A 26925-nucleotide genomic window follows, 5' to 3' on the forward strand; every position below is an offset into this window, starting at 1 on the left:
GTTAGTGTGTGGTTATGGTTGTCATGGTGACCGGTGGTGGGGGGGTAGGCCTGGGTGACCCGGCGGTGGGGGGTTTGTCTCCGGAGGAGACGGACAGAGCAGACAGACGGAGGAGACAGACGGAGGAGACAGACGGAGGTGTGTGCTGCGTATGGATCCAGTCGTTAACCCCGGACTCAAACACGTCTACGACGGGAGAATCAATAACAGTCACCAAACTGATGCCAGACGAGCCGACGACGTGGGCTGGAAATGCCAACGGAAACAAGCGGAGATGAAGGTTTAATTAACACTGAGCAGGGGCGGGTGAGGGGGATTTGGGGGGTTTGGGGGGTTTGGGGGGGAGAGATAAACCAGGGGGGGGTTTGGGGGGTTTGGGGGGAGATAAAGCAGGAACAGATAAAGATGTGACAGACACGACTCATCTGTGGAACAGAAACAGCTCAGACTCTCAGCACGGAGGCTTTTACCTTCCTCTCTCGGCTCTGGGAGGTTTCACCGTGACAAATACGAGTCGGTACGAGTCGCTATAGTCTCTAGGACCCGGTACAAGCCGGTACAAGTCGCTATGAGCCTCTACGAGCCGGTACTAGAGTTTGTTTGTCACATGAACAAATGAAGCCCGAGTCAGCGTATAACACGACCATCTCTCCTGAACCGCTCTTAGCTTTGTTTGGGTTCCTACAGCCTTTGACTTCTAGAGTCTTACAGAACGTCCTGGCCTTCTCCACCCTGTTAGCCAGACGCCTTATATTATATTATTACATATATTATACTCCTTAAATGGAAACACTCTCACCCTCCGTCTCATAGTAGGTGGTGGAAGAAATCCTGCTGGTCATGAGCAGTGATGGGCAGAAACACGTTAGAAGTAACACGTTACTGTAATCCGATTACTTTTTTCAAGTAACAAGTAAAGTAAGGGATTACAATTGCAAAAACAGTAATTAGATTACCTTTAGAGTGCACTTTATGTGCACAAAGAATAGAATTAAACTGAAAGTTCTATTGTTTTATATTGTTCCAGTAAAGTGTATTCAGGTTGTGCATCATGTTTTTGAAAAGTAACTAAGTAAAGTAACTAGTAATGTAACTAATTACTTTTGAAAATAAGTAATCAGTAAAGTAACAGGATTACTTTTTTGGTTCAGTAATCATTAATCAGTAACTAATTACTTTTTCCAAGTAACTTGACCAACACTGGTCATGAGTCTGGAGAAGCTTAGGTTTGCCCTCAATGGTTCCTTAGATTTATTTGAGAGGACCTGGAGACTCTGCTACGTCATATTCAGTCTTTGGCATCTCTAGGTTGATGTGCTGACTGAGCCCTTCCCCTCTTCTTTTTTATTGCTTTTTTTTGTTTTGTTTTTATTTTTGTTTTCCTCTTTATACTTGGTTGTATTTCTTGTCGATGGGTTTGTTGTGAGTGCGGTCGTGGGGATGGGAATGTGGGAGGGATAAAAAAAGGTGGGGAAAAAAGGAAGGAGGGAAGGGTTTCCTGTTATATTGCTGTACTACTGTTCTATGTTGTGAAACTACTTCCAATAAAAAAAATCTTAAAAAAATAATAATAAATCATGTTTCAGTTGGTTGTAAATCCAGTACGACTTTATTGCACAAATGGGCTTAAATAATATTCTTAATGTAAATAATATGAAAAACATGTAACTTTAGCTTGTATAGTTACAATAAAACGGCACAGATCATTTAAATGACTCAGTTTGTCCCATGAATTATTATTATCTGATGTTCGTGCAACTCAGATTTTAAGATGCATTAATGCCTTTTACAGTTTTCAGAACTATGTAGAACATCGCGATGTTTGGATATCGCAATATCGTATCGTGACTCCAGTATCGTGATGTGTATCGTGATGTGTATCGTGACTCCAGTATCGTGATGTGTATCGTGATGTGTATCGTGTTGTGTATCGTGGTGTGTATCGTGATGTGCATCGTGATGTGTATCGTGACTCCAGTATCGTGATGTGTATCGTATTGTGTATCGTGATGTGTATCGTGATGTGTATCGTGATGTGTATCGTGATGTGTATCGTGACTCCAGTATCGTGATGTGTATCGTATTGTGCATCGTGTTGTGTATCGTGATGTGTATCGTGATGTGTATCGTGACTCCAGTATCGTGATGTGTATCGTGTTGTGTATCGTGACTCCAGTATCGTGATGTGTATCGTGATGTGTATCATATTGTGTATCATGTTGTGTATCGTGATGTGTATCGTGATGTGTATCGTGATGTGTATCGTGATGTGTATCGTGTTGTGTATCGTGTTGTGTATCGTGATGTGTATCGTGATGTGTATCGTGTTGTGTATCGTGATGTGTATCGTATTCTGTATCGTGATGTGTATCGTGTTGTGTATCGTGATGTGTATCGTGATGTGTATTGTGATGTGTATCGTGATGTGTATCGTGTTGTGTATCGTGACTCCAGTATCGTGTTGTGTATCGTGATGTGTATCGTGATGTGTATCGTGTTGTGTATCGTGACTCCAGTATCGTGATGTGTATCGTGTTGTGTATCGTGATGTGTATCGTATTGTGCATCGTGATGTGTATTGTGATGTGTATCGTGATGTGTATCGTGATGTGTATCGTGATGTGTATCGTGTTGTGTATCGTGACTCCAGTATCGTCTTGTGTATCGTCTTGTGTATCGTGATGTGTATCGTGATGTGTATCGTGATGTGTATTGTGATGTGTATCGTGACTCCAGTATCGTGATGTGTATTGTGATGTGTATCGTGATGTGTATCGTGATGTGTATCGTGTTGTGTATCGTGTTGTGTATCGTGATGTGTATCGTGATGTGTATCGTGTTGTGTATCGTGATGTGTATCGTGATGTGTATCGTATTGTGTATCGTGTTGTGTATCGTGTTGTGTATCGTGATGTGTATCGTGACTCCAGTATCGTGATGTGTATCGTATTGTGTATCGTGATTTGTATCGTGTTGTGTATCGTATTGTGTATCGTGATGTGTATCGTGACTCCAGTATCGTGTTGTGTATCGTGATGTGTATCGTGTTGTGTATCGTGATGTGTATCGTGTTGTGTATCGTGTTGTGTATCGTGATGTGTATCGTGTTGTGTATCGTGATGTGTATCGTGATGTGTATCGTGATGTGTATCGTGATGTGTATCGTGATGTGTATCGTGTTGTGTATCGTGATGTGTATCGTGATGTGTATCGTGATGTGTATCGTGTTGTGTATCGTGTTGTGTATCGTGATGTGTATCGTGATGTGTATCGTGTTGTGTATCGTGTTGTGTATCGTGATGTGTATCGTGTTGTGTATCGTGTTGTGTATCGTGTTGTGTATCGTGTTGTGTATCGTGTTGTGTATCGTGTTGTGTATCGTGTTGTGTATCGTGTTGTGTATCATGTTGTGTATCGTGTTGTGTATCGTGATGTGTATCGTGATGTGTATCGTGATGTGTATCGTGATGTGTATCGTGTTGTGTATCGTGTTGTGTATCGTGACTCCAGTATCGTGATGTGTATCGTGTTGTGTATCGTATTGTGTATCGTATTGTGTATCGTGACTCCAGTATCGTGATGTGTATCGTGTTGTGTATCGTGATGTGTATCGTGTTGTGTATCGTGATGTGTATCGTGACTCCAGTATCGTGTTGTGTATCGTGATGTGTATCGTGATGTGTATCGTGATGTGTATCGTGTTGTGTATCGTGTTGTGTATCGTGTTGTGTATCGTGATGTGTATCGTGATGTGTATCGTGATGTGTATCGTGATGTGTATCGTGATGTGTATCGTGACTCCAGTATCGTGATGTGTATCGTGTTGTGTATCGTGTTGTGTATCGTGTTGTGTATCGTGTTGTGTATCGTATTGTGTATCGTATTGTGTATCGTGACTCCAGTATCGTGATGTGTATCGTGATGTGTATCGTGATGTGTATCGTGTTGTGTATCGTGTTGTGTATCGTATTGTGTATCGTATTGTGTATCGTGACTCCAGTATCGTGATGTGTATCGTGATGTGTATCGTGATGTGTATCGTGTTGTGTATCGTATTGTGTATCGTGTTGTGTATCGTATTGTGTATCGTGATGTGTATCGTGATGTGTATCGTATTGTGTATCGTATTGTGAGGTCCTTGGTTCCCCCCCAGTGAAGACTCTGCTCGGGTTCTAGAGTCGATAGATGGCTGTGCCTCCAACGAGAGAAAACACAAAACGCTTCGTTCTCACGTAAAAACTGACTTTTACGGAAGAGAATCAGGACCAGGCAGGAGAAAAATAAAATAATATCTTAGAGGAGGAAGATTATTTTTTCATTATGCACTTCGAGAAAAAGGTCAAAATGTTGAGAAAAAGTTGAAATGTCAAGATGAATGTTGAAGAACAATTTCGAAATTGTAACATTGTAACATTATTCTCGACATTTCTACTTTTTTCTCGACATTTCAACTTTTTTCTCGAAATTGTACTTCAACATTAATTTTGACATGTCAACTTTTTTCTCGAAGTGCACAATAAAAAGAAATCTCCCCCTCTCAAATATTTTTTCTCCTGCACGGCCCTGATTCTCTTCCATAAGACAGAAAATTATCCGTAATTCTTTGATCCAAACAAACAGAGTCTTGCTGATTGGTTTGATCCAATCAAAATATTCATCTGAAGCTCTGAAAAACACAGTTTGGTTCCCCGTTAAGTCCCTGCAGAACCGGTGCCAGATCCTGGAGTGTGTGCAGTGACTCAGCAGGGGGAACTTTAACCCCCCACGGTGCCTGGAGGCCGTTCAGGGCCGGTTTATACGAGCCCGGCTCCCGGCCCGGCTCCCGGCCCGGCTCCTGGCCGCCGTCCTGAGCCGCTCGCTGCAGGAAGAGTTTGGTTCCTGAACGGAAGGAACAAACAACTCCAGGTCCAACTAATCCAGCTTTACATAAATTAGCAGGAAGGAAATGTGTGGACAAGAGAGCAAACAGACTCTGAACACGAGTCAAACAAACAGGAAAAGAAAAGAAAACAGAGAGACGTGACGTCTGCAGAGGTGGAGGACAGGGAGGACAGGGAGGTTCAAGAGTCCTGCTGGTCCAGCAGGTCCAGCAGGTCCAGCAGGTCCAGCAGGTCCAGCAGGTCCAGGATGTAGAACACAGATCCGGTTCCAGGTCCAGATGACGACAAGAAGGAGTGCAGGAAAGACGTGACACCGCAAGTTTTCATCTCTGATGATAGAAAAGTCACTTTTCAGTCCTGAATCTGCAGCGTTGCAGCCCAGCCAGACTGAGACCCCCCATAGGTCATGTGACACGTGTGTGTGTGTGTGTGTGTGTGTGTGTGTGTGTGTGTGTGTGTGTGTGTGTGTGTGTGTGTGTGTGTGTGTGTGGAAGTAAGAGAAGAGGCAAAAGAAATGAAATGACAGCAGAAATTCAAATTCAATTCAACTTGAATCAGTTCAGTTATCTGTAGTGGAAACAACGTCTACTCGTACGTATACTCGTACGTATACTCGTACGAATACTCGTACGTCTATTCGTACGTCTATTCGTACGTCTATTCGTACGTATACTCGTACGTCTATTCGTACGTATACTCGTACATCTATTCATACATCTATTCATACGTCTATTCATACGTCTATTCGTCCATATACTCTGAAGGGAGAAAAAATATGTTTTTGTGTCCTGAAATGCCCTAAATTCCCAGAACACAGTCTGCACCTGCTGTTTGTTAACAAATGTAGCTGTGATGTGTGGCTTGTTCACACGGGGCTGGGTTCCCGGGGGAAGCGACTTGGTGTGGGAGCTGGCGTAGGGGTGAAGGCGCCTTTTCCCGCCCCCACCAGCTAGGAAAGTTATAAAGACGGGACAGCCGGAAGTTAAAGTCGGAGTCAGCTGCGGGTCTAGTGCACGGACGCCCAGCGGGTTTATGGCTGCTCTGCCAGGACTGTCCGGCTCTCCAGTCCTCTGTGTGTCGAGGTAAGAGTTATCAAGGCCTAGCCCCTGTGTAATTGTTTGTTGCTCTGCCATTTGCGGGGGATAACCGGACACAGTTATCCTAGCAAAGGGCAGTTGTGTGTGAGTCTTTTTGTGTGCACTGCTTGCTAATAAATGTATTCATTATAGCAGAAGCGAGTGTGTGTGTGGGATTCATTTTTGCACAGCCGACCACTCTAGAACCCTAAGTGAGATTTCTCCCAAAACATACTCGTACGTCTATTCGTACGTATATTCGTACGTCTATTCATACGTATACCCGTACGTGTACTCGTATGTCTATTCGTACGTCTATTCGTACGTCTATTCGTACGTCTACTCGTACGCCTATTCGTACGTCTATTCGTACGTCTATTCGTACGCCTATTCGTCCATATACTCTGAAGGGAGAAAAAATATATTTTTGTGTCCTGAAATGCCCAGTTGTGTGTGAGTCTTTTTGTGTGCACTGCTTGCTAATAAATGTATTCATTATAGCAGAAGCGAGTGTGTGTGTGTGATTTTTTGTGCAGCCGACCACTCTAGAACCCTAACTGAGATTTCTCCCAAAACATACTCGTACGCCTATTCGTAATGTACGCCTATTCGTACGTATACTCGTACGTCTATTCATACGTCTATTCGTACGTCTATTCGTACATCTATTCGTACGTATATTCGTATGTCTACTCGTACGTATATTCGTACGTATATTCGTACGTCTATTCGTACGTCTATCCGTACGTCTATTCGTACGTCTATTCGTACGTCTATTCGTACGTCTATTCGTACGTCTATTCGTACGTCTATTCGTACGTCTATTCGTACGTATATTCGTACGTATATTCGTACATCTATTCGTACGTCTATTCGTACGTCTATTCGTACGTCTATTCGTACGTATATTCGTACGTATATTCGTACATCTATTCGTACGTATATTCGTACGTATATTCGTACGTATATTCGTACGTATATTCGTACGTCTACTCGTACATCTACTCGTACGTCTATTCGTAAGTATACCCGTACCTATACCCGTATGTATATTCGTACATATATTTGTACGTCTACTCGTACGAATAGACGTACGTATATTTGTACATATACCTATACCCGTACTTGGAAAGAGAGACTACAGAGACGTTTTGAGCAGCGAAACAACGACAGAAGAAGGTGTGGACGAGTTGCCGGGTCTACGCGTGAGCCGACGAGTACTAACACGTGAGTACTAAAGTACCAACAGAGTGAGAACTAAAGTACCAACAGAGTGAGAACTAAAGTACCAACAGAGAGAGAACTAAAGTACCAACAGAGTGAGAACTAAAGTACCAACAGAGTGAGAACTAAAGTACCAACAGAGAGAGAACTAAAGTACCAACAGAGTGAGAACTAAAGTACCAACAGAGAGAGAACTAAAGTACCAACAGAGTGAGAACTAAAGTACCAACAGAGTGAGTACTAAAGTACCAACAGAGTGAGAACTAAAGTACCAACAGAGGTGAAGCGAGCACGCCGTGCACTGCCTGTGCGACGGCGTGCTCAACTAGCGTCTCTAGCTAGCAGGTCTGAGTGAGGTTTGCATGGATCGTTGTGAATCTGAGCAAGTTTTGATGTGAAAAGACGTCAACAGATTGAGGTTTGTGTGTGTTCATCCCAACAGGATGTCAGTCCGGTGGGGCGGGGTTAGTGTTAGGGGGGCGGGGTTAGTGTTTGGGTGGGGGGGCCGGTGTTAGGGTGGGGGGGGCAGTGTTAGGATGGGGGGTATTGTTAATGCGTCACACAGCGATCTCGTCCCCCAGACAGTCGGGGTTTCCCTGTCTGCTGAGGACGTTGAGCAGCCTCAGCGTCTCCTCGTCCGTCCCCCAGCCAAAGATCTCCATCTCCTCCTCCTCCTCCTCCTCCTCCTCCTCCTCCTCCTCGTCCTCCCTGTCATCGCTATCGTCCGAGTTCGACTCGTACTCCGAGGCGATGCCCGACTCACGAAACCGGGCAAACTGCAGGCAGTCCGAGGACTTGAGCTCCCGGGGAAACCAGTCCGTCTCAGACCCGTTAGTCTCAGACCTGTTAGTCTCAGATCTGTTAGTCTCTGGCCCGTTAGCGTGGAGCGGCGGGGGAGAAGAGGGGAGTCGGGGAGGAGGCCCCAGGGGCCCCGGGGGCCCCGGGAGGAAACGGAAACGCTCCAGTTTGAACAGACACGGCTCCCTACCTAGCGGGCTCCCCAGGTTTCCGTTGGCGGAGGAGAAGACGTTGGCGGTCCCGAGGTTCCCCAGGTTCCCCAGGTTCCCCAGGGTCCCCAGGTTCCCCAGGGTCCCGTTGGGCCCGTCGCCGGCCCCCAGCCCCGCCAGGCTAACGGCCGACACCTCGGGCCTCGGCGTGGTGGCGTCGCAGAGCACCGGGGGCAGCGTGGACCGGAACGTGATCTCCAGCAGACTGTCCTGGGATCCCACTGGAGAGAGAGAGAGCAGACGTGAGTGACGCTCCGTCCCCGAGGTTCCGGGTCCAAATCCACTTAAATCCACTACAGTTACAGTTCAGGTAGAGCAGCGTTCTGACTTCACACACTGTGGTGGCAAAAATTGTTGTTCGTCCAATAAAATGTTCAAAAAAGAATGTCTTGACACGTCAGCTGTCTTTTCTGGAGTTTTAATAAAAGCATTCATGAATGGAGTCACACAGTCATCTGATCAGACGAACTCAGGACGTCAGTCCTGAGTGAGCTGGAGATGTTTAGAGAGACCCTGTCTTATAGTTTCAGCAGGCTTAAAACAAAAGACAAAATATGCATAAATATCTGTTACGGTGCTATGAGCAGCCAAACCTACAGGGGGCAGTGTAACGAGAAGATAAAGTCATTTTTTGATTTTTTCTCGAATTTTTTCTCAAGATTTAGACTTTTTATCGACTTTTTTCTAAAAATGTTGACTTTTTCTCAAAATTCTGACTTTTTTCTCAAAATTTCGACTTTTTTCTCGACTTTTTTCTCAAAATTTTGACTATTTTCTCCAAATTTTGACTTTTTCTCAGCTTTTTTTCTCAAAATTTCGACTTTTTTCTCAAAATTTCTCAAAAACTGATATTTCCCCCTCTATGTTTTGAAAAATCCCATCATTTCCAGGAACCTGCATAAATATCTGTTAAGGTGCTATGAGCAGCCAAACCTACAGGGGGCAGTGTAACGAGAAGATAGTCATGCTAGCCAACTATAAACCTTAGTTTTCCTGTGGAAAAAGGAAAAAGCATTCATGAATGGAGTCACACAGTGCAACTGATCAGACGAGCAGTCAGTCCTGAGTGAGCTGAACATGTTTAGAGACACCCTGTCTTATAGTTTCAGCAGGCTTAAAACAAAAGACCAAATATGGCCCCCTGACACTCAACCTGCTCCACAGGCACTGTGTGAAAGGAGCTTGACCTCGGGCCTGCTCTATGTGGATATTTCTTGGGTGGGTTCTGTCTCGTTTTAGACTAGCAGCGGATGTCACCCCTCCCCTTCACATTAAAAAATAAATAAAAATAAAATAAAATAAATAATATATATACGTATATGTATTTTTTGTTCATTTTCTAGTGTGGGATATTTTATTTTATTTTGTTTGAATTTTATTTATTATTATTATTTATTGCTTCTTATTATCATTATTATTATTATTTGTAGCTGGAAGTCGGTGGTTTACACACCGGAATGTTATATGTTTATGTAATTAATGTGTCTGTGTAATCCCATGAGGGATGGGTCATTTAAATGTCCGAAACACGAAAATAAAATAATTCATTCAATTCATTCATATAAATGAATAAAATAAATATATATGATATATTAAAATATATATGATATATATTATATATTAAAAAGCCTTATACCAACTTGGTATGTATATATGTATAATTAAAATAAATATATATTATATATTAAAAATGCATATATATGCCTAATACCAACTTGGTATTACTCATTAATATATATATATATATATATATATATATATATATATATATATATATATATATATATATATATATATATATATATATAAACTTTATTACAGGCTCGTCTAGACCCAATATCAAGATATACAACATAAAAAAAAATATATGCAATATATGCAGAGAAAAAAAAAAAGATATATATATATATGTAATTAAAGTAAATATATATGATATATTAAAATAAATATGATATATATTATATATCAAAAATGCATATATATGCCTTATACCAACTAGGTATTAACCATTAATATGTATGCAGACTGTAAAATAAATAAGTGAATAAATCCACCTGCAGGTGGCAGCGGGAGACGGATGAACGTGTGAACGGTGAATCATCCATCCATCCATCCCAGCAGCCTCACAAACACTAACCAGTAAAATAACGTGTCACATCGTTTCATCATCACCGCGGCGACGAGGAGAGGATGTTTGCAGACCTGGAGGTTTCTGTTTTTAGCGGTATTAAACAGAGACGCTGGGAGGTTTGTGGAGGTTTCTGTTTCTAACGGTATTAAACAGAGACGCTGGAGGTTTGTGGAGGTTTCTGTTTCTAACGGTGTTAAACAGAGACGCTGGGAGGTTTGTGGAGCACACGGCTGGCGTTGTGGAGTTATAGCGGTTATAGCGGTTATATCCCCCAGTAAACATCTCACACCTCGTGCAGCATCTTCTTCTGGTGACGCTTGTTTTGTTCTAACCGACATAAAGACGTCATGAGTTATAAGGCTCATAAATAAACATGCAGGTGTCTTGACTTAGCGACACACTTTACCCACCAGGGACCGAGCAAAAGCTTTTGAGTGTTGTCTTTCTTTCTTTTTTTTAAATTCTCTTTTAGGGCTGGGCGATATGGACCAAAAGTCTTATCTCCATATTTTCTAGCTGAATGTTGATACTCGATATATATCCATATTTTTTCTGTGCCATAATTGGGGTTTCCCCCAAAGCATTATAGCATAGCATCTCTGTTAGCATCTCTGTTAGCATCTCTGTTAGCATCTCTGTTAGCATCTCTGTTAGCATCTCTGTTAGCTTCTCTGTTAGCATTTCTGTTAGCATCTCTGTTAGCATCTCTGTTAGCTTCATTTCTTAAAAAAACAGTCAGTTTTAATACAAAACCTCGTGCCAAATGTCACACAGGTTCCTTTATTAACAGGGGTCTGCACAATATCAACATGTATAAAACAAATGAAATAAAAATAAACTGCCTGCATATATAGAATAAAAATGATTCTTGAATAAAATAAAACAAATATCCCTTTCCTGCATAACAATTAAATTAAAATACACTGTAATTAATACAATGTAGACAGTAACAGGCAGACTTTTCCTCTGAGGTTGACAGTTGTGCAAATAACAAAACATTTGTGCAAATCTCAAATAAAACATTCAAGTCAATTTGTCACAAAATAAGCTTTATCAAACTCATAAAAAAAAAATGTAATAATCGATATAAACGATATTGTCTCGTACCATAACGCGTTTGAAAATTTATCGATATATATTAAAATCTCGATATATCGCCCAGCCCTATTCTCTTTTTATTAAGGTTTTTATGGTTCACATGTGCCTCATCCTGACGATTCACAATTGTCACAATATATTTTTTTTAAGGAGTTATCAGTTTTTTTTGTTTTTGTTTTTATAATTTTTTTATTTTAAATTTTTATATATATATATATATTTTTTTTTTTTTTTTTTTTTTTTATTTATTAAACAATTGTCACAATAGTTGCATTTCCAAAACGACATGGATCAGTATTTTGTTGCTGCAGGTCAGTGTAAATGTCAGTGTTGTAAATGTCAGACGACCTCAGTAACTGTTGCCTCGTCACGTTTCTAACACAGATCTGGTGTTAATGGATTTTAGGTCAAAAGTTTGGACTCTTGTTCAGAGTGAAAGCTTGGACACGTCTAAACCTTTTTGAAGTTTACACAAGACCCGTTCACTATTTATCTCTTTGGATTAAAGCGCTACGAGGAATCTGCACTAAAGTTATACGGTTTACTGAAAGGCTGCAAAAAAGCTCTTCTATACATTAACCGTCTCCAAACCTTTACTGAACATCAGGACTTTTTTACTGTTTACAGTTAAAATGTCCATTCAAAGAAAACTGCTAAATCAGTTTGAGATATTTTTGTTAGAATCATGTTCCTCATGAAAAATGTTGATGTCAAAATGTAAGAAATGCAGCCAGAGAAACATGCTCCGTGAAATATGTACTTGATGACATTTTCTCCAAACTTTTACTGCCTCTTTTAGAAGGTTTTGAGCTATAACTCTGTTTCCAACGGTTTCCCAGATCCATTCACTTATTCCTCATAAAGCTCCTTCTGTTCATCATATGTGAGAGTCAGGCCACGTTTCCACCTAGCCGGGTATTTACAAAAACTACACCACAGTGGACTAAAACTCTCTACACCACAGAATAAACCTCTCTACTCCACAGACTAAAACTCTCTACACCACAGACTAAAACTCTCTACACCACAGACTAAAACTCTCTACACCACAGACTAAAACTCTCTACACCACAGACTAAAACTCTCTACACCACAGACTAAAACTCTCTACACCACAGACTAAAACTCTCTACACCACAGACTAAAACTAAATACACCACAGACTAAAACTCTCTACACCACAGACTAAAACTCTCTACACCACAGACTAAAACTCTCTACACCACAGACTAAAACTCTCTACACCACAGACTAAAACTCTCTACACCACAGACTAAAACTCTCTACACCACAGACTAAAACTCTCTACACCACAGACTAAAACTCTCTACACCACAGACTAAAACTAAATACACCACAGACTAAAAAAAAAAAACGTATGAAAAATTGTACGAAAAAACGTACGAAAAAACGCACGAAAAAACGCACGAAAAAACGTACGAAAAAACGTACGAAAAAACGCACGAAAAACTACGAAAAAACGTACGAAAAAACGCACGAAAAACTACGAAAAATCGTACGAAAAAACGTACGAAAAAACGCACGGAAAAACGTACGAAAAAACGTACGAAAAAACGCCCGAAAAAACTACGAAAAATAGTACGAAAAAACGTAGGAAAAAACGCACGAAAAAACGTACGAAAAAACGTATGAAAAAACGCACGAGAAAACGTACGAAAAAACGTACGAAAAACTGTACGAAAAAACACACAAAAAAACTGTACGAAAAAACTTACGAAAAAAGGCACGAAAAAACGTACGAAAAAACGTACGAAAAAACGCCTCAAAAACGTACGAAAAAACCCCCCAAAAAATTGACGAAAAAACGCACGAAAAACTGTATGAAAAAACGTACGAAAAAATGTACGAAAAAAGGCACGAAAAAACGTACGAAGAAACGTACGAAAAATCGCACGAAAAAACGTACGAAAAATCTTATGAAAAAACGCACGAAAAAACGTACCAAAAATCGTACGAAAAAACGCACGAAAAAACGTACGAAAAAATGCACGAAAAAACGTACCAAAAATCGCACGAAAAAAACTTAAACTCTCTACACCACAGACTAAAACTCTCTACACCACAGACTAAAACTCTCTACACCACAGACTAAAACTCTCTACACCACAGACTAAAACTCTCTACACCACAGACTAAAACTCTCTACACCACAGACTAAAACTCTCTACACCACAGACTAAAACTCTCTACGCCACAGACTAAAACTCTCTACACCACAGACTAAAACTCTCTACACCACAGACTAAAACTCTCTACACCACAGACTAAAACTCTCTACACCACAGACTAAAACTCTCTACACCACAGAATAAAACTCTCTACACCACAGACTAAAACTCTCTACACCACAGACTAAAACTCTCTACACCACAGACTAAAACTCTCTACACCACAGACTAAAACTAAATACACCACAGACTAAAACTAAATACACCACAGACTAAAACTCTCTACACCACAGACTAAAACTCTCTACACCACAGACTAAAACTCTCTACACCACAGACTAAAACTAAATACACCACAGACTAAAACTCTCTACACCACAGACTAAAACTAAATACACCACAGACTAAAACTCTCTACACCACAGACTAAAACTAAATACACCACAGACTAAAACTCTCTACACCACAGACTAAAACTAAATACACCACAGACTAAAACTCTCTACACCACAGAGGAAAAAAAATATAAACAAACTTCAGATAGTGCAGAACAGAGCAGCTCGCCTTGCACTCGGGTGTTCTTTGAGAAAGGCTGTTGACCAAATGCATAGTGATCTTGCTTGGATGAAAGTAGAGGACAGATTAACAAACAATTTACTAACTTTATTCAGGAATATAACTGTATCGAAACAACCAAACTGCCTGTACTCAAAAATAACCTTTTCCCAAAACAGACATGAGCACAGGACAAGACAAGTTAGCTGGGGTCATATTTCTATTCCATTACCAAGATCAAATGCAATGAAAAGAACTTGTATGTACAGGGCCATCTCACAGTGGAACAGGTTGCCATTTACCATAACTAAAGCAACAAGCAGAGACAGTTTCAAAAAGCAACTAAAAAGGTTATTTTTGGGTACAGACACAAACAATGGTTAATATATATGTTTGATATACATTTTGTAATATACATTTCGTGATTTATTGTGTGGAAAATACAGCTCAATGTAGTTGCAGGTTGTGATGAGTACCACTACAATGATGTAGCTGGTGTAATGATGTGGGTGGGATGAGGGGGGGGGGGGGGGGGGTTAATGGAGTGATGTAATTGTAATTACTTATGTATTTAGTTAAGTATATATATGTATAATTGTGCTGTTATATGAATGTATTTTAATTTTAATGGACCCCAGGAAGACTAGTTGGCGTTTTGCGTCCGCTAATGGGGATCCAAAATAAAAAAACAAAAACAAAAAACAGACTAAAACTCTCTACACCACAGACTAAAACTCACTACACCACAGACTAAAACTCTCTACACCACAGACTAAAACTCTCTACACCACAGACTAAAACTCTCTACACCACAGACTAAAACTCTCTACACCACAGACTAAAACTCTCTACACCACAGACTAAAACTCTCTACACCACAGACTAAAACTCTCTACACCACAGACTAAAACTCTCTACACCACAGACTAAAACTCTCTACACCACAGACTAAAACTCTCTACACCACAGACTAAAACTCTCTACACCACAGACTAAAACTCTCTACACCACAGACTAAAACTCTCTACACCACAGACTAAAACTCTCTACACCACAGACTAAAACTAAATACACCACAGACTAAAACTAAATACACCACAGACTAAAACTCTCTACACCACAGACTAAAACTCTCTACACCACAGACTAAAACTCTCTACACCACAGACTAAAACTCTACACCACAGACTAAAACTCTCTACACCACAGACTAAAACTCTCTACACCACAGACTAAAACTCTCTACACCACAGACTAAAACTCTCTACACCACAGACTAAAACTCTCTACACCACAGCAGACTTCTGAACTGGATTTTAGATTATTCTTCAACAGATCAAACGGATAGGGCCGTTATCGGCCGGTACCGATGGGTTGCTGATCGATCTGAGAATCTCTATTGGAAACCCGACCAAAGTCTTTGTTTCCCAGTGTCAGGCTCAGGTCTCGTCTGTTCTGGGTGAATTCAGCAGCAGATTCCAGTCGAGCTGCGACGCCCAACGATGCAGAGAGATATGAACGGGGACTGAATACTGAATATTTCATTCTTGTATGAAAGAAAGCAACAAAGACATAAATAAATCTGGACTTGCTGCACCGGGGTGATTCCTCTTCATCAACCGGTGAGAAACTATTGAGCCGGAAACTTTCCAAACATCCCAGAACTTTCTGCAGACGAGTGTTTGTGTGTGTTTGAGGAGTTACAATAAGCTGTGGCGCTTTAGTGTGAAAAATCAGCTTTTCTGTCCTTAGAGGAGGTTTGTCCTGGAGAGATTTCCCTGGTGGAAGGAGCTGCACATCAACACAGCTCTGCAGCTGAGAGGAGGTTTGTCCTGGAGAGATTTCCCTGGTGGAAGGAGCTGCACATCAACACAGCTCTGCAGCTGAGAGGAGGTTTGTCCTGGAGAGATTTCCCTGGTGGAAGGAGCTGCACATCAACACAGCTCTGCAGCTGAGAGGAGGTTTCCTCCTCCGCTGGATTCATGAATGATGAGATTAGAGATGAGTTCCTGCAGGAGGAGAACGTGGAGGCCAGACGGGGCTGAGATTCTGACAGGTATCTGACTAAAGAGGAAGACGAGGAGAGACGACAGAGGAGGATCTGGTCCAGCGGTTCCTCCTCGCCTCGATGCTCCGCGCCGTTACAGGAGACAGGAGCTCGGAAACATCCTCCTCCATCACGTCTCACGTCCAGGTGGTCGTACAGCAGATTAGTGAAACAATACTTCACTTTAAGCCCCATAAATATATTAAAGTTGAATATAAAGTTGGGTATTGTGGACATTTTGGTACCAAGTACATGTTTGTATCCGATACAGTTCTTGAGATATATACCCGGAAAAGTGAGAATTTTGTAAGATTGATTGTTGTATTTCAGTTAGACGGAAAAAAAGCAGGATATTAATTATGATCACATACTTCACTAAGAAATGCATACTTTTACTTTGGAAAGATGATTCCCCTCCAACTTTCAAGTTTTTTTGGGATCAAATTTCAGTTTTTTTACCATTGGAAAAATGAACTTTGGAAAAAAACAACCCTGGTCATATTTTTCAAGAATTTGGGTTTCCATTATTTTCAAAACTGGAGAATTTTTCCAAAGGGACCAATGAGTATTTCTATTTTCAAACTTGTGCCTTATATGCATGTATGTTTGTATGTATGTATGGATATATATATATATATATATAGTTTGATATCGCTGTTGCTGCAATTATATATTTTTTTATTTTTATTTTTATTTTTTTTAATATTTATTTAATTTTGTTCTCCCTTAATGTATGTTTTTTTTTCCTAGGGTAATTATGGGGAGGGTAGGAATGTGGGTAGAATAGAAATCGTGAATATGAAAATGTGAATTGTGAAAATTATTGTGAAATAAAAAGATATTAAAAAAAGAAGATTGATTGTTGGAGAGTATGGATTTATGAAAATGTTACTCTCATAACCTGATACTTTGCACGAGGACTCCAAAATAATCCAAACACTAATCCAAGTAATCCAAACATCAGGTTTAACTAAGCCGGATAGGCAGACAAAGCAGCTGCACTGGTCCAGAAGGTTGAGGATGAAACAAAGGTCGCCATCTTGAAATTTTTAGCGGCACGCACCTTTTTCCAAAAGAGTAGCCCTTAGAGAGAATCTGTGCCAAATGTCATGCTTCTTTACCAAAGTGAAGTATTGTTTCACTAATCTGCTGTACTAGTACTATAACAACAATCAATCTGGCAAAATTCTCACTTTTCCGTGTTTATACAAGTTTCTATATGCTGTATCTCAAGAACTGTATTGGATACAAACATGTACTTGGTACCAAAATGTCCACAATACCCAACTTTATATTAAATTTTAATATATTTATGGGGCTTAAAACCAAGGCATTTTGAGTTATAAAGGAAAAAGCATGTTTTTGGGCAGGCATGTTAGATTTTAGGGGCCGCCATCTTGGAATTTTGAGCGGCACTCGCCTTTTTCCTAAAGAGTTAGAGCTTGGAGACAATCTGTGCCAAATGTTCTACTTCTTTACCAAAGCTGATGAAAACAACACTAGTTCCAGTAATGTTCTAATGCTTCATGGATAAATGAAGGAGATGAAGTGAATCTCTGCTTCCTATCAGTTTTCTATGAAGGATATTGATTAGAAACGTAAACCGGAGCTGCTGCCGATCGACATCCTGCCATTTCCAGGGATTGATCTCACCGGTGAATCGATGCCAGAGAGTCAAGCTGACTAAAGTTTGGCTTTTTAAAAAGAAGAGACCAGAGTGGACGAAGCCTCCGACTGTTTGGTAGGAAAACAAACTGAATATCTCAGACTGAGGACCCGTCTACACGGAGCAGAAACGCTGGTGTTTTCCTGCGTTTTGTTCGTTCGTTTACAGGAAAACGAAGCTCAAAGTCTCCAAAAACCATCATTTCTGAAAACTCCGGCCAAAGTGTAGATTTTTAAAACCTCCGTCTTCACGTTTGCTTGTAAACGGAGAGAAACGGACATTTAGGCTTCAGAACGTCACATTATGAGACAGAAACGTCACCAGCGTCATGAGTGACACCTGTGGTTACAATTAGTTTGTAACCGTCAATATTTTCTAGTATTTTACCTGTTTTATATTCTAACGTCACACTTAAAAGTAACTCCACTTCTCTGTCACTCCAAACCAAAGACTCTGGTTCATCTTGGAAGTAACTGGAAGTTACTCGTGTCATTTGTTGATGTTTTTTTCCAGGATTCTGATTGGCTAGCATGACTTTATCTTCTCGTTACACTGCCCCCTGTAGGTTTGGCTGCTCATAGCACCTTAACAGATATTTATGCAGGTTCCTGGAAATGATGGCATTTTTATAAACGTAGAGGGGGAAATATCTGTTTTTGAGAAATTTTGAAGAATTTTGAGAAAAAAGTCGAAATATTGATAAAAAAGTCGAGAAAAAGTCAAAATTTTGAGAAAAAGTCGACATTTTGAGAAAAGTCGAAATTTTGAGAAAAAGTTGAAATATTAAGAAAAGAGTCGAAATTTTGAGAAAAAAGTTGAGGAAAAAGTTGAAATTTTGAGAAAAAAGTCGAAATTTTGAGAAAAAAGTCGAAATGTCAAACTGGAAGTTACTCGTGTCATTTGTTGATGTTTTTTTCCAGGATTCTGATTGGCTAGCATGACTTTATCTTCTCGTTACACTGCCCCCTGTAGGTTTGGCTGCTCATAGCACCTTAACAGAGCTGATCATGAAGAAAATGTTCAAATAAAATCTTAAATTTTTGTCTAGAATATTCTTTGTTTAGTAAACGTACATAGGATTATCTTGTTGAAGCATCTCTGCTGTATCAGCACTGTTTAAACCGTCCTGAGTGTGAGTATATGGTGGTGTCATGGTGAACTCACGGGGGTTGGTTCCGGTCACCCGGGTCTCCAGGTCCTGGATCTGTCTCACCAGCAGGGAGATGTGCTGCAGCAGGTCCTTGTTCTGCAGCAGCAGCTGGTGAACCCGGGCCTGGGCCTCCAGCCGGGCCGTGGCCTCGGCGCTGAGCTGGTCCTTCAGCAGGTGCACCTGGAACACACAAGAGAGAACGGTCAGCAGGTGGACCTGGAATACACGAGAGAGAACGGTCAGCAGGTGGACCTGGAAACAAGAGAGAACGGTCAGCAGGTGGACCTGGAATACACGAGAGAGAACGGTCAGCAGGTGGACCTGGAAACACGAGAGAGAACGGTCAGCAGGTGGACCTGGAAACACGAGAGAGAACGGTCAGCAGGTGGACCTGGAAACACGAGAGAGAACGGTCAGCAGGTGGACCTGGAACACACGAGAGAGAACGGTCAGCAGGTGGACCTGGAAACACGAGAGAGAACGGTCAGCAGGTGGACCTGGAACACACGAGAGAGAACGGTCAGCAGGTGGACCTGGAAACACGAGAGAGAACGGTCAGCTGGTGGACCTGGAACACACGAGAGAGAACGGTCAGCTGGTGGACCTGGAACACACGAGAGAGAACGGTCAGCAGGTGGACCTGGAACACACGAGAGAGAACGGTCAGCAGGTGGACCTGGAAACACGAGAGAGAACGGTCAGCTGGTGCACCTGGAAACAAGAGAGAGAACGGTCAGCAGGTCCTTCAGCAGGTGCACCTGGAACACACGAGAGAGAACGGTCAGCTGGTGCACCTGGAAACAAGAGAGAGAACGGTCAGCAGGTCCTTCAGCAGGTGCACCTGGAACACACGAGAGAGAACGGTCAGCAGGTCCTTCAGCAGGTGGACCTGGAAACAAGAGAGAACGGTCAGCTGGAGGTTGGAGAAGCTGCTGTGATGTATTTGATTGTGCATCTAAAGGAAGAAGACAACAACACTAGAGATGTAGAACCTGGAGGAGATGATAGATAAAGATGTAGAACCTGGAGGAGATGATAGATAAAGATGGAGGAGATGATAGATAAAGATGGAGAACCTGGAGGAGATGATAGATAAAGATGTAGAACCTGGAGGAGATGATAGATAAAGATGGAGGAGATGATAGATAAAGATGTAGAACCTGGAGGAGATGATAGATAAAGATGGAGGAGATGATAGATAAAGATGTAGAACCTGGAGGAGATGATAGATAAAGATGTAGAACCTGGAGGAGATGATAGATAGATATATAGATGATAAATGTGCTGCTGGGTCTGTCGCTTGTGTTCCATATCAAGTTAAACATGGGAGTGAAAGAAGCTTCAAGCGGCTTTTTAATGTTGTTAATTTGTCTCTGCTGCTGAAAAGACCGTTGGTATCTGAGCAGCTATGAAGGAGATCCTGGTGGATCTGGTCGTTCCTTATCTCCGTCTACATCCCTTTTTTAATTCTCTCGTCAGCCACCAGGTTTATGAACATCTGCTCCTCAGAGTTGGATCACCAAACAGACGTTTGCACTGTATAATAAAATCACCACTCCCGCTTCCTGATTCAAACGTCTGACGGCCCCGCCCCCCGACCAATCAGTGGCGTGGAGGGTGATGACGTCAGAAATAGTCCCGGCTCAGCCCGGTTAGAACCTCGGCAGAATGGTTACAGAAAAAGTATCTGCTTGGCGCGGCTCAGCCCGCCTCGGCCCGTAGTGGAGAAGAGCAAGACAGGGGCGAGTAGAAGCGAGCTGAGTAGGTGCTAGTGAAAAGGCCACCGCGGCAGGATGTGTGACCTCCGTGAGGAAACGACTGCAGCAGCTTAAGTTTCAGAACTAATCGTTGTCACGAGTCATTAAAGCCGTAATGACTCCTGCTCCTCCTCCTGCTCCTCCTCCGGCCGACGTGAGGTTACCGCGGTTACCGGAGGTGAACTTGTTACCGCGGTAACGGAGGTGAACTTCACGCTCCAGGTTCATCACGACGCACGTGAAGGGAGGAAACAGCAGAAGAAGAAGAACTTCAACAATGAACCAAGGACAGAAACAACGATGCAGAACTGATACGATCACCGTCATGTGTAGAACCACATGAGTGTAGAACCACTTTATTCTTCAGTGTTTCTCCGTCATCAAAGTTAAAAAACCACTTTATCCTTCAGTGTTTCTCCGTCATCGAAGTTAACGCTTTATCCTTCACTGTTTCTCCGTCATCGAGGGTAAAAAAAAACACTTTATCCTTCACTGTTTCTCCGTTCTGGATCCAAAACCATGTGAAGTTTAATGAAACGGTAAAATACAGACGTGTCGTATTTGTTATTTCACCAGAACCAGTGTTTGCTACTACTACTACAAACTCATGGCTGAAGCAGGACAGGATTACCCAGAATCCTCATCCTCACCTCCCTGGTACGTACGTGTGGTGTTTTCACCCACGTTTGTCTCAGAAAAGATCTTTAAATATCGCTGCTGGAGACCGGAACGAGCTCAACAACCACCAGAAGAAGAGCCGTTCGTGTCAGGAAACCGCAGCGTCGGAGACCCAAATAAAGGAAGGATTAGCTCGGCATCGTGTAAAACTGCAGGAATAAAAGAGTGAGGAAGATAAAACAGTTGAAGTGATCCGTCTCTCTTTCAGGGGGGACGGAGACGGCCACCGTCCCCCGGCGTAAGGGGATTAGCGCTGGCAGCGCCGCGACTGCTCCGTCTGACGAGGCTGACGAGGCTGACGAGCTCTTCACGGCGGATTAGCACCCGCTCCGCGGCCCACGCCGGCCCTTTGATGTGGGAGCGTTTGAAAACTCTCCAGCAGATTCTGCTGCCGCTTCCTCCCAGTTTATTCCTCTCATTTGAGAGGGAGAACTGAAATAACTCGGAGAGCACGAGGAATGTGCTCGTGATGGAGACGCAGAGAAAACAGAGCAGCCTGAAAGATACTGAAGTATCACCAGCACCGGAGACAGCACCTACGGGTCCCGGGGTCGGAGACACTCTCTACACCACAGACTAAAACTCTCTACACCACAGACTAAAACTAAATACACCACAGACTAAAACTCTCTACACCACAGACTAAAACTCTCTACACCACAGACTAAAACTCTCTACACCACAGACTAAAACTCTCTACACCACAGACTAAAACTCTCTACACCACAGACTAAAACTAAATACACCACAGACTAAAACTAAATACACCACAGACTAAAACTCTCTACACCACAGACTAAAACTCTCTACACCACCGCGGACTCTGAACTGGATTTTATATTATTCTTCAACACTATCGACTGGACTAATCTAACAAATAATTAAAAGAACCACACATCTAGGTGCAGGGGTGTCACACTGGGCGTCCCCCAGGGGTCAGTGTTGGGTCCTCTTCTCTTCACCATCAACCTCCCACCCCTGGGCTCAACCCTCCGTCACCACGGGGTCCGTTTACAACGCTACGCTTACGACACACAGATCTACATCTATATCTATCTATATCAGATCTACATCTATATCTATATCAGATCTACATCTATATCTATATCAGATCTACATCTATATCTATATCAGATCTACATCTACATCTATATCAGATCTACATCTCCACCAAACCCACAGCTGCTATTCCTCCCACTCCCTCAGCACCATGGGGCACCCATGGGTGCCCGAGCCTTCAGCTGCTCAGCACCCAGACTCTGGAACTCCCCCCACACATAAAACAGACAGACTCCATCACAACATTCAAAACCCAACTCAAATCTCACCTGTTCGAACTCACTCCCTCTAACCCGTCACTGTTCTAAACTCCACCAGTCTGTTCTATTTACTGGTCTATGCCCTTTGTTTATACTGTCTGTTGCTGCTTTTTGTACTGTATTTTTGCATTTGTATTAACTGTATTTTTTATATAATGTGTGTTTATCTCTTGTAAGGCGACCTTGGGTCAAGCAAGGCAACCAATGCTCAGACTCTAACGTTGGGGGAGCAAAGCCGTAAGCTGGATGTGATTCTCAAACAGAATTGCAGGCTGGCGGCGTCTTTGAGCTCATTGGAAAGATGGATAAGACCCTGGAGAAGTTGGAAGCTCGGCTTGGCGGGAATTGATCACAAATTCGTCTGATTGGAGTCGCCATTGATGAACCAGAGACTGAAGGCAGACGGAAAATTACTGAGTCTGTTTTCAATATAATTGTTGATTCTATAATCTGACCTTGACAGAGCGGTTTTTGGCCGATCACTCTGGTCACAATCTCCCTGGTGGAATGTAAACAAGATGACTCTGCCCCTACTAACCCTCCCCTCTCAGGAACATCTGTGGACCTGTTTCAGAACTGACCGAGGCGTCTGATAACATCAAGGACATTGGCTGAGAGCAGGTCTGAGAGAAGTTCACGGACTTACCGCTACACACACTTACCGATAACCACCTCCCTCAACTCAACGCCTTCCTCGGCCCCCCCTCTTATCAGCCCCCCCCAACACAGTCAACAGGTTTGAGATATGACCTGAAAGGCGCCTCTAAATAAAATGAATGATTTATTATTATTAAAAGTAAGATGTGTGTGATGCAGCTCTGATGTAGACGTGTTTGTAGCTGCAGGAATCAGACAGAAACAGTTTAAGCATCATCGTACCTGCGCCACGGCAACCTGCGTCTGCTGCTGCTGCTGCTGCAGCTGCTGCTGCAACAGCTGGATCTGGTGGTGGACGGACAGGGGGGCTCCGGGGGGCCCGGGGGCCCCGGGGGGCAGCGAGCCCGACAACGGCAGCAGCATCCTGGGGCTGGACAGCAGGAGAGAGGCCTCGTCCTCCGGAGCCTGGAGGGAGAGGAGGAGTTCAGGTACATTTACCATCACAGAGCAGGAGTTTAGGTAGTGCTGGGCGGTATGACCAAAAATGTATATCACGGTATTTTTTTTTTCATGCACAACTGGGTGTTAACCACATTTTCTAATGATTTGGAAAGGAATTGCTGCAGTAAATTGGCTTAGAATGGACTATTTTACTGTCATGAGGAGGAAATATTGTAGAAAAACATTCATGTCCACACTAGTATAAATAAATTTGATTTAGGCTTTTCAAAGAAAAAAAATCTTTTACAAAATTACAAAGTAGAAAATATTTATTGAACATAAAAAACTGAACATGTTTTAATTTCCAGCATTATGTTGTTTTGGTTCCACCTCCTGGTGAATGTTGGTAAAATTCTTATGTGGTTACTTTTTGGTTGGCCAACGATTTATGTTTGTGGTGCAACCGTTACGGAGCGGCCAGTCTATTTCCTTATTTTACAACGCCGTTATTAATTGTTCGGTTTTTTTTCCCACTTATTCCACCGAACACCCAAAGTGTTTTTTTGCCATTTTCAGCCGAACAATTTCGGTTACCGAACAATCGGTGCATCACTGCTGCTAAACAGTCCCCTCACAAACAGTGTCCATGTATTAATGTATTAATGTACATTATTAATCCGTTTATATTAGAGTAGAAACGCCTTGCTGGAGCCACAAACACAACAAATCATTAGAAGATACGAGTGAAAAACCAAACATGTCCTTCTGAAAACCTGCAGCACAAACACATCAGTTACAGATGCAATCAGACCAAACCAGGGAAACATTCATGAATAACTAACGGAGCGAAGTCTCGGAGGACGAGCCGTCATCCAAACACGATCTGGATGAGAATAAAGCAGCTGATTCGCTGCAACACGTGTGAAATGAGCAGCGCGAGAACACAGATCTGAAACTCTCCAGTCCCGTAATGAGGTCTGGGACTCCCCGTCACCTGGAGACAACAACTAACACGACTGTTCTAGACTTTAGGAACAACCAACACGATTGTTTCTAGACTTCAGGAACAACTAACACGATTGTTTCTAGACTTCAGGAACAACTAACACGATTGTTTCTAGACTTCAGGAACAACCAACACGATTGTTTCTAGACTTCAGCAACAACTAACACAATTGTTTCTAGACTTCAGGAACAACTAACACGATTGTTTCTAGACTTCAGCAACAACTAACACAATTGTTTCTAGACTTCAGGAACAACTAACACAATTGTTTCTAGACTTCAGGAAGAACTAACACGATTGTTTCTAGACTTCAGGAACAACTAACACGATTGTTTCTAGACTTCAGGAACAGCTTCCACGTTTGTGGCTCTGCCGCGTTCAGCCTGTGAAGAGGTTTTTGTTGTTGTTGTTGTTGTTGTTGTTGAACCTCCATCGTGTTCAGACCGGAACTAAACGATTTTTGATAAGTTTTCATGGTTAACGTCTTTTGTGTCTCCTGAGCGAGTTTTATGTTGAACAGACGATCCTGCTAGGATAGTACGACACGTGAAAATGGCATAAATTGCGCCAAAATTACAGGATTAATTCAAAATGGCCGACTTCCTGTTCGTTTCGGCCATGATGCCGAGAGACTTTTCTTTAAGTTGTGACATGATACAGGTGTGTACCAATTTCCGTGCATCTACGTCAAACCGTATTGTGGGGCTTGAGGAACAAAGTTTTCTAGGGGGCGCTGTTGAGCCGTTAGGCCAAGCCCCTTTTTGACACTATTAGAATACGTAATTTTTCGCCACATGGGACGTGAAGTTTCACAACTTTTCGAGTACCGTAAGTTATGCGCCTCAAAAACGCAATTGTTTTCGGATAAAATAATAATAATAATCTTTCCAATTTCAATAGGACTTAGCACAAACCTTGCTGCTGCTCGGGCCCTAATAATAATAATAATAATAATAATAATAATAATAATAATAATAATAATAATGATAATAATAATAATAATAATAATGATAATGATAATAATAATAATAATAATAATAATAATAATAATAATAATAATAATAATAATAATAATAGTAATAATAATAATAATAATAATAATAGTAATAATAACAATAATAATAATAATAATAATAATAATAATAATAATAATAATAATAATAATAATAATAATAATAATAATAATAATAATAACAACAATAATAATAATAATAATAATAATAATAATAATAATAATAATAATAATAATAATAATAATAATAATAATAATAATAATAATAATAATAATAACTTTTATACCTTCCACTTTTGGGATTCTGCTGTTATTCATCCTAAAATGACAAACGGCCTGTCTATACGTTTGATTTTGACACAATAAGTTCTGTTCTAGCTTAAACTACATAAATATCACATGATGTCCGTCCTATAGAGTTCACTTTGCCATTTTAGCAGGAATTGATCTTTCAACCTTTTGCTCAACAGTTAGTTTCAACCAGTCAGAGTTATTAATGTCCATGCTGAACTGGCGAACTGGTCATTATTAATGGTGTGAATGCTGCACATGACCAGTATGAATGTGAATGTGCAGATATATCATTATTAATGGTGTGAATGCTGCACATGACCAGTATGAATGTGAATGTGCAAATATGTCATTATTAATGGTTTGAATGAATGTGAATCAGCAGTGTCACATACAGAGCATCAACATCAACACGACGATGTCAGCAGCTTTTAAACTGTCAATGCTCAGAGGAAACTGCAGATTTAGTAGCTGCAAGTGTTAATCCCATAATTCAGCGTCTAACGGGAGAAACTCCCACGAGAGAGAGACATGTCACTCCAGGATTAGTCACCGCGGACGGAAATGTCATCTCCGTGATTTATTTAAGGAGAAAAGAAACATACACTTTAATCCTCTTTCAGCAGTTACAACAATAACACGCTGCACGAGTGGCTTAGTCAAGTATTTATAGAATATTTACAGATGTGTAAATACGGCTGAACGGAGGTAAAACCTGCAGGTAAAACCTCTGCAGGTAAAACCTCCGCAGGTAAAATCTCTGCAGGTAAAACCTCTGCAGGTAAAACCTCTGCAGGTAAA

The 26925-nt window shown here is 41.6% G+C and overlaps 1 protein-coding gene across 1 annotated transcript in view; it reads right to left on the bottom strand.

Annotated features, from left to right (window-relative positions):
• Positions 1–7737: 7737 nt before the first annotated feature.
• The window catches only part of LOC133458729 (carboxyl-terminal PDZ ligand of neuronal nitric oxide synthase protein-like), a 214227-nt gene continuing 195039 nt past the window's right edge, over positions 7738–26925 (bottom strand). The window contains exons 8-10 of the mRNA XM_061738931.1: positions 23657–23839; positions 19038–19203; positions 7738–8408 (exon numbers count right to left, since the gene is read on the bottom strand). Coding sequence (XP_061594915.1) covers positions 7738–8408; positions 19038–19203; positions 23657–23839 — 1020 coding nt within the window. The remainder of the gene's footprint in view (positions 8409–19037; positions 19204–23656; positions 23840–26925) is intronic.

The sequence above is a fragment of the Cololabis saira genome, chromosome 13 (assembly GCF_033807715.1).
Source record: "Cololabis saira isolate AMF1-May2022 chromosome 13, fColSai1.1, whole genome shotgun sequence".
NCBI lineage: Eukaryota > Metazoa > Chordata > Actinopteri > Beloniformes > Belonidae > Cololabis > Cololabis saira.